The following is a 9,805-nucleotide window of genomic DNA, read 5'->3' on the forward strand; positions in this document are numbered from 1 at the left end:
GGTATTTTATATCAGTCTAATACAATTATTTAAATACTGCCGTTTATTAGTCCTATGCATGTATTTAGTCTGTATATACTTGTGTTTATAGCTGCTACACATCATCTAAGGAATAAAAAATAGTTAGCTACTCTCCAAAATCAGATTGATATTTATTTATCGGATTACATGATGTGTAGCAGATAAATAAAAATATCCATCAAATTATTTTAGGATTTTATCCCTTTAAGCCACTTTTTTTTTATATAATGTCTCGTGTTTTTTAATGTTAAATCATTTTCCATATGCACAATGCTAAGCAGCATAGGAAAGAAGTCCATGTCAGTAATGTCATGTCATGTCAGTTTGTGTTTATACACCGTTTTGGGTGGTTTACAACAGTGTTTCCCAACCCTTTCCTGGAGGCACACCAACAGTAAATTTTTTGGATGTCTCCCTTATTAGGGATAAGGGATGTCTCCCTAATTAACTTCAGGTTTTGGAGTCTCTTCTTATGTTCTAATTAGGTGATTCAGGTGTGTTTGATTAGGGAGACATTGAATATGTATACTGTTGGTGTGTCTTCAGGAAAAGGGTTGGGAAACACTGGTTTACAAGAACAGAAATTTGTATAATGAAATTATATGAGTATTACAACGTTGATATGGATTATGAGGGCATACTTCATGTCCGTGTAATTCAAAACTCTCTAAAAAATGACTTCTTAACGGCATCTTATGACATTCAACATTTTCAACAGGTTTTATGTGAGGGTTGAGTTTAGTGGTAGGGCTATATACAGCCTAAAATACATTACGCCTATGAAGAGTCCTCATTAACCACCAACATAGGCTTGCGTCTCTGTAATTTCCTTTATGTTGCAACTTGCAAAAGAGTTGAATTTAGTTATAAACTAAAAATGAGTAACAATATTACTTGTTAGCTACAATATTTTTCAGTCCTCAAAATGAATTAAAATACCCAGTGACAGCTAGCTGTAATAGCCAAGAAATAAATTGGCTACTCTAAACAGTTTAAGGAGATTATATATTCATTTATAATTGTAATAGTTACATCATTCGGGGAGGACCACTCACCTTGATGATGTCCAAGGGTTTTGGCGTTGTTTTCAGGAGCAGAAGCGTTCATTCAGTCACGCGCCTCAGCCTTTTCTACTCACACGCCTCTCAACTAATTCAGCCTCATCTGCGTCCTTCACAGCACACACTGCCCACACACATGAAAACACACACAGAAAAGCCGTTAACGCGGAGAAAATGACACAAATTGAAATGCAGCAGCGAAATAATAATAATAAATTACTTGTGGGGAAAGTGTTATCCAAGGTGTGTTTTTGAGTTCTGCACATTTTGACAGCTCTACGTTCTCTCAGCATTTCAGGTTCTCTAAATAAAAACCATGAGGTGAAACCATGGGTGAAACGCGCACAGAAGAACAGCCGACTGAAGCACACGAGTTGATAGACATCACATTACTGCCATCTAGCGGTCAGCACTGCTCTACTCCTACAGGGTGTTTACAGCGGATAGTGTTTACTTAGAAACAACTTAGATGATTTTTTAAAATAACGTGTGTATATGTGTTCGTGGCGGTTTTGGTCTTACATTTCAGAATTAGGGTGTTTTTAAAAAGGCGTATTAATGTTGTTTATTGTGTTTAACGTACAAAGTATAAAAAAGCATCAGTCATAAATAGCTCTTTTTACGAGTCTATACAATCACATTTCAATGGACAATATCCTTTCAGGAAATCTTTGATTAGGATTTTGGTTGCCTGAATTATAGAATGAAAATTGAAAAGTTTTTTAGCATCCATTTTTTAGACCATTTTTATTAGAATTATAGGAGCCTAAATACTAAAGTTTTGAACCATTCTTAAAGTATTTGAACTAAACCATTGTGGTAATTCTATAGTTGCTGTGATAATGCAACAACTACAGTTTTCTTCTGCTATAAAGGTGTATTATACTGTCAAATGAACTATATTACAGCATTTATCAGTTCACTAAAGTTAATAGTTCAGTATGCTGTAGCATTCAAGTGTTGAAAATATAACATATACAGAATAATACAATTTATTTTAGTATGGTTCAAAAACACGTTCATTGCAAGAGTCCTGCATGTAACCTCTAGGATTTGTCCATGTTCCTTGTAGTCCAATTTTTGCAGGAGTTCTGCATGATTCTAGCAGAAGTCTTGCATGTTCCCTGCATGAGTTCGGCATGTTTCCTGTAGGATCCCTGCAGGAGTCTTGCCTGCTCCCTGTTGGATTCCTGAAGGAGTCTTGCATGATCCCTGTGGGATTTCTACAGAATTACTTCATGTTTCCTGTAGGATTCATGCATCTTGCATGTTCCTTGTAGGGTTCCTGCAGAATTACTCCATGTTTCCTGTAGGATTCCTGCAGAAGTCTTCTTGCATGTTGCCTGTATGATTTCTAGTCCTGCAGGAGTCCTACAAAGTAACTAGTGATATAATCCTGTAGAAATAAGCATGTATGGTAGATGGGATTCTGCAACTCAAATTGGTTGAGCAGCTGCCTTATTGCCATATGACCAATATATATATATATATATATATATATATATATATATATATATATATATATATATATATATATATATACAAATGACAAAATCTAGTGGTCAAGTGGCTGGCATATAGCATGGCTAAAGACAAGAGAAAAACAAAAATGAAAAAATAAAAATAGACAATGGCAAGACTTTTGGCAGGTGCATACAACAAATGACAAAAACCATTCATTCTCTTACAAAGAAAAAATATCAAGAAGAAAAAGTATTTAATTTATGATACAGACAGAATATATTTGGATCTGATGTTCAGTCACTAGTAAACTTGCCCACTAATGGATTTTTTCAAGCAATGGTTTTATGACTAGCGCACTTAAAAGTCTTCAGAGACACAAACAATAACAATCAAGTGCATGTCTATTTAATGCATCATGTCCTGGTTTTCTTTAAATTACTGTGACCGAAATGATTTAGTCTTGATGTTCTTATTGTTGCTGGAACAAATTAAACATTCAAATGATTGTATCATCAGTTTATCACACAAAACACAACAAAACAAGACAACAAAAATAACAATATTTTGTTCATGTTCTTTAGTCGCACATAAATATGTCAGTCATCATTATTTTAGATTGAGTCCATATATACTATAACTGCAAAAACACTTTTTGGAATATTTTGTTTTTGACTACCTCTACAAAATACTTTGACTTTAGCAAAATAACATTTACTGTTGAAAAGTTTTGTCTTTGAAGATCAGCTCTCAGGTAACCTTTAAAAAACACGATCTGTAAAACATCAATCAAAATTGGGCTGAACAATTGTTTTTTTTTCTATCTTGGGTGGAAATAATACAGTTGGCATTAAGTCTGGTCTACCGTTAAATTTGTGTTTATAATCAGCAGATATTAAAGATCTTAAAAAATTGTTTCCAATCCCATAGTTATAAATATGATTTCCATATGAAAAAATAGTTGTGCCTGCTATCCATTTTCTTTTTTCAGTCCAATTTGGGGCAAGAAAAACATTTAAATTAGGTACATTACATGCAGGATTCATGATATGGGCAAAGAAGGGAATTAGAAAGATAGCAGATTTATATGTTAACAATATTCAAATAATATTAGTACATACAATATTCCTGCAAAACATTTCCATAAGTATTTACAAATAAGAGATTTTATCCTCAAATCACAAAATAATTCTCTGGATATGCCATCATTGTCTATTTTGGAAAAAGTAATAACAAAAGATTGTTTTAGTGAAGGTTTAATTTCTGCATTATACAAGATGCTGGTGTCAGGATCAAAGGACTCTTGAAATTGAAAATTGGAAGCTTGGAGATTAGATCTTAAGAAGGATATTTCGATAGAGGACTGGATGAAGACATGCGAGGAAGCTCAATCACTAACAATGAACACTCATCTGAAACTGTTAAGGGGTTGACGAGGATTTTCGTAACTCCTGTTTTATTGCATAAATAAAATGAAAATATTTCAGATACTTGCCTGAGATGTAGGGACCGTAGAGAAACGCTATATCACTGTGTACATGGGAATGTAAAGCAATACAGAACTTCTGGAAAGGTGTGAAATGATAGAAAAGATTCTTGAGGTTAATTTGCTAGTTCTCTTTTAATTTTTTTTATTTCATTTATATCCCAAGGAGATTTAAGTTAAAAAAGACGGAGTATATATATATATATATATATATATATATATATATATATATATATATATATATATATGAATAAATGTATTCTGCAAGCGAAACGTCTGATTTCTTTAAATTGGAAAAGTATATGTGCACCAAATAACGGCCGTTGGCTGACAGAGATGGTAACAAACATGTCAATGGAAAAAATAACTTGTATTATAAGAAATAAATAGATAATTTTTATGTTCTTGATCTATTATATTGTTTCTAAAAGGTGGATGAGTTTAAATGTTTTACTAGAAGATTAGTAAAAGAGGAGATATTGTATTCTGATGTAAAATATTGAGACACCTTTTGTTTTGTTTGCTCATTTGTTTGCTTGTTGGTTTATATTATATCTGGCACATGGACATGTGTATGTACATTTTATTATATTTAACAAGGAATTGGGGGAAAAAACATGATTAAATAAAATCTAATAAAAAGCAAATACAGAAATCCTTCCTCATAAAAAAAAAAGTTTCTGCTGAAGATACATTTAAATGCATGAGCGCGCATGTAACAAGGATGCATTAAAAACAAGTTTAATATTAAAAAAAGACTCGTACGTTTATAGAACGACTGAAAATTCAAAATATACAGTTTTATTGAGCATTAACAATGTAGACACTTTACCCCTCCTGTTGTTAATGGACTTGAAAGCGCTTTCATTAAACACTCCACATATTTTATTACACACATTAGACGCTCTGAGAAATGAAACACTTGCAGGATCTGCATTATAAAGTCTTTCACAGGTAAAATCCCAGTATCTGCTCGGCAATAAAGACCTCAAGCCAAAACCATTGTGACTTTGCAAATGTGTCTTCAACAGAGAGAAAATACACGTTGCCCTCCTGGGTTTATAGTGTCCAAAATCGGTGTCTCATTCTTGTCAAATGACTGACCAGAATGCTGATGTGCAGTTTACGTAGTCCTAACAGAGAAGTGCATTCATGAAGTCTGACTGTCAGGGTTCAGCGTCTCTGCCTCTGGCTGTTTCTCTGGGATATTTGTTTCGGTGTCTTTGTCTTTCTGCTGCTCTGCCAACATGTCAGTCAACTTCATGCTTAGCAGAGGGTCTCGAGACTCTGGCGCCACCTGCTGGTTGAAATAATCGATGTATGAAAGATTAACTCAAAATAATAATATTAATAATAACAATAATGATAATAATTAATGGTCACACTTTATTTTGATGGTCTGTTTATTGAATTTAAGTTACACTGCATCTACATGCCAACTAATTCTCCTTAGATTATAAGTAGACTGTTGGGTAGGGGTTAGGGTTAGTGTAAGCTGACATGTACTTGCAAAGTTTCTTATAGTCAGTTAAATCTCTGCTGAAGGAGCAGTACCAACAGATATTAAGCAGACAGTCTACTAATACTCAAGTGGACCATCAAAATAAAGTGTTACCTAGTAAATTAATATTTATTAGTCTAAATATTCTAATTAAAATAGTTTCAGAATTCAGCTCTTAAGACTCACCACAGGTCCTCCTCTCTTTCTTAAATAAATGCCCTCGGAGAGCAGTGCTTTTGCTGTCTCTTCAAACAGCAGCTCGGGTTTGATATCCCCTCTGCTTTCTAATTCACTGTACTTCATTACAAACCTGAAGAAAAAAACATCAGTTACACAATAAGCAAATCAAATACACAAGAAAATGTGATAACAATGTGTTTAGTTTTTCCATCATGACTTACTTCTGACATGATGATATAAAGTTTGGCTTGAGGAGCTCAAAAGCTTTGGGTCCATTGCCATACACCTCAAAGAACTTCCTAAAACCACAAAGAGAAAAAAAAACCTTCAGTTTGCATGCAGCTAATGTAATTCACTTAGATTATTTACTTTATTAAACAATAAATGCATTTTGTTAGCTGAAAATACTTAAAACATTTTAAACATTTTTATTTCTACTACACTGTAAAAATCGTATGATCAATTAGTCATGACAGCATATGTTTTTAGTTCATTGTAACTTATTAAACTTAGTTAATCATGTTCTAACTTAATAAAATTAAGTTACACAAGCAGTTTTAGGTCAGTTTAACATAATATAAGTTCAATGGACTCATAAGGTTAATTTGATTCAGCTTAAAAATGTAAGGCAACCAGGATTTATTATTGTAGTTGCTAAGGAAATACTAAACAGCATTTAGCTTAATTTGATAAACATCTTAAAAAGATGAACATGTGGGTGATTCTAGAATTGTATGCGCATTCAGAGTTTTGTTGTTTCTCCTTAAAAAGCAAAAACTTTACTCAAACAGTTTTGAATAGTAGTGCTAAATAAAGTTGTATGTGTATTTTGGTACATTTTGGCTTGAAAACATTAACACACTTCCTATTTTTAACAGTCTCTGCCTCCACAATCAGCTCAAATTACCATTAAATATTTAAGTCTAATTTTCATCATTTACTCTTCTATGCAAAATAAATATAGAAAATAGAAAAAGTAGAAAAATATGTGACTAGTTCCAAGTGATGTCACTTCCTCTGGCGGAAAAACTAGGCATTGTGGCATGTTATTATTATTCTTATTCATTTATACACAATGTTTAGGATACAACAATTGTAGAATAATTATGTCAACTCTGTTATTGTGATATTTAACATCAATCTCTCGTTCACTTTTTAAAAACAATAACAGGATGAAAATATGTCAAATTTGGTTTTAGGTGATATCTAGCAAATTTAACTAGAGCACAAAATGATGAAAAATGTCACCAACAATTATGTTCCCCATCATATTTAAGCATTTCACATAATTTTACATTAATAATGGATTCATATTTACTGTAAATAATACATTTGTTGCATGTCATTCTAGATTAAGGAAAATTCATTGAAAAATATTGAAATGTTCCCCAATATATCAATATTTTGCATGTGTGTTTATTTATTGTTATACACATTATTAGCCCCTTCAAGATTAATTTTTTTCTCCATTGGCTACAGAATAAACTGTAATCCAATGACAACAACCAACTTAACAAATTAACTTAAATAAGTCTTTAAATTGTACTTTAAAACGAATACTAGTATCTTAGTATTCAGAGTATAGTAGTAGTCTAATTTTTATTGTTTACTCTTGTATGCTAAATAAATATTTGCGTGAAACATCCATTTTCTGTAATTTCAGTAAAAAAAAAAAAACTATTTGTGTGTGTTTCTATGTTCTGGTCAACTTTCTTACATTGGTTATAAAACAGCATCATTTTTAAAGCACTGATAAAAAAAAAGTATGTGACTTGCTCCAAGTGATGTCCCTTCCTCTGGTGGGAAACTGAGCATTGAGCATTGTCAACTCTGTCGTTGTGATATTTAACATGAATCTCTCATTCACTTTTTAAAAACAATAATATGATGAAAATGCATGTAATTAAGCATACAATTATGGAAATGTCAACAACAATTGGTAACATAATCAAATGTTCCCCATCACATATAAACATTTTGCATAATTTTACATTAATAATGGATTCAAATTAACTGTAAGTGATACATTTATTGCACGTCATTCCAGATTAAGTAAAATGTGTTGAAAATAAATTGAAATGTACTCAAATAAATCAATATTTTGAATGCGTGTATATTTATTGTTACACTCATCATTATCCCCTTAAAGATGTATATTTTCGATTGGCTACAGTTGTCCAATGACTTGCCCAACTAACCTAATAAGCAGAATACTAGTATCTTGCAAAATAACTAGCAAAATAAATTTACTGTGATCATGGCAAAGATAAAAGAAATGAGTTATGAGAAATTCATTATTAAAACTATTAGATCTTGGTAAATGTAATCAAGTTTATTTGTATAGCGCTATTTACAATAATTAATAAATTTCAATCAAATTTAGAAAGTTAGGGTGTGGAGCATAAGGTTGCCACTACAGCAGTCAAGCATATACATAGTTAAATATTTGAAAATAATAAAAAATTAACAGAAGGGCTAATATTTTTGTCTTCAACCGTATATGTAAATAAAAGTATGCATTTTCACTACTACACACTCATCAAAAATAAAAAAAAACAATCATCATTTTTATTTACTAAAACTAACAAAACTAATTTTGAGTTCAAATTGATTCCTGTTAAAAAGTTTGTGCATTTATGTGCAAGTTTTTGAAATAAAGTTCTTATGCTCACTAGGGCAGCGATAATTTACATGTATGGCTGTTAAGTGTGCAAGTGTGTGTACCATAAATGGCATCAATTTCACTGTCACTCTTAATCAATTTAACTATGCATCTTCGATTTGAGTATTCTTTTCTCACTAATGCCAGTAGCCTTTATAACCCAAGCTCGAAATAAACTTAAAACATATAATAGAATGGCAGAATGAATGTGAAAATGCAAAAAAAACTTGGATTTTTTCTTTACTATTTTTACTTGGATTTTTTTGTCTTGTTTCAAGTTCAAATATCTAAAATCTAAACATTTTCCTTAAAACAAGCAAAATAATCTGCCAATTTGGTAAGAAAAATAATCTTATGTCATAATTAAGATTTAAAAAACTAGATTATTTTGCTTGTTTTAAGGAAAAACTCACTGAATTGTGGCATATTATTTCTGAAAATAAGACAATAGTTTATATGCTTCTTGATATTGCTGGAATTTTTACACATTTGGACTAGAAACAAGTCAAAATCTCTAAGTATGAAAAGCATTTTTGCAGTGCCAAAGCCACACAATGATCATTGGGAAACCGATACAGTTAAGACAAAGTTACTGTATTCAAATGAAGCTTCCAAAAATAGCTATTAGCGTGTAAACAGGTTTGTTGTTTGGACTTACGCTCGTATCTCATCCTCCTTATAGAAGAGCTGAGGTACAGGATCTGCTGCAGGAACCTTTGGTCTGCGGGGTTTCTGATAGAGAGGTTCTCTCTTCGGAGGAAAAGCTGCATAAACATCATACCAGATGGGCTTTTCCTCAGGCTTGAGCACTCCAGCTCGCAATAAATCACGAACCCTTTACAAACAAGCATCCAATCATTCAGCTTCACAATACAAACTGCAGCTCCTTCTAGATTCAAGAAATTAGACTTCAATGTCTATATAAATCTACAGAAATTGGATTGATATGGGTAAAATGAAAGACAAATTAACAAATGTCAAATTAAATAAATATGTAAATCCCTTTATAGTGCCAAGAACGCTTATTTTAACAAATAAACATTTATGAAGTTAAAGTTTTTATTCAGATTAAATAAGCGTTTCTGTCATTATGAAAGGACTTATATACTAGACTTTCGATTAACATTTTACATCTTATAATAGTAATTCAGCTTGTTTTAAACGTATTTTACATGCCATTAACCTTGAAGCGTTCTGAAGCACATGCTGTCAATGGCGCTTACCTTGTATAAACAGTCCCGAACTTCTCAAGTCGACTTCCAGCCATAATAGATGTATTTGGTTTTACAAATTTATTAAGGTGACGATAAATAATATGAAAGTCAAAAATAACGTGACAGTAACAGAAACGCTCTTTGCTGCAGCATGGATACAGTGCTTCCGGTGTTACTATGGATCCCCAACAAAGACAAACGAGACGAAAGCGAAGGTAA

At 32.1% G+C, this 9,805-nt stretch overlaps 1 protein-coding gene across 2 annotated transcripts; it reads right to left on the reverse strand.

Annotated features, from left to right (window-relative positions):
• Window positions 1-4,808: 4,808 nt before the first annotated feature.
• mrps23 (mitochondrial ribosomal protein S23) lies at window positions 4,809-9,763 on the reverse strand. 2 transcript variants are annotated; one of them, XM_056473705.1, is made up of 5 exons: window positions 9,596-9,763; window positions 9,031-9,207; window positions 5,932-6,009; window positions 5,717-5,840; window positions 4,809-5,326 (listed from the first exon to the last, which is right to left on the reverse strand). In XM_056473705.1, exons 1-5 carry the CDS (start codon window positions 9,637-9,639, stop codon window positions 5,180-5,182), a joined length of 570 nt encoding a protein of 189 aa, XP_056329680.1. In that variant the 5' UTR covers window positions 9,640-9,763; the 3' UTR covers window positions 4,809-5,179. The 2 variants fall into 2 exon arrangements, with proteins under 2 accessions (XP_056329680.1, XP_056329679.1); XM_056473704.1 differs by having other exon boundaries at window positions 4,809-5,329.
• Between the last annotated feature and the right edge of the window lie 42 nt (window positions 9,764-9,805).

Source organism: Danio aesculapii, chromosome 15 (assembly GCF_903798145.1).
Source record: "Danio aesculapii chromosome 15, fDanAes4.1, whole genome shotgun sequence".
In the NCBI taxonomy this organism is placed as follows: Eukaryota; Metazoa; Chordata; class Actinopteri; order Cypriniformes; family Danionidae; genus Danio; species Danio aesculapii.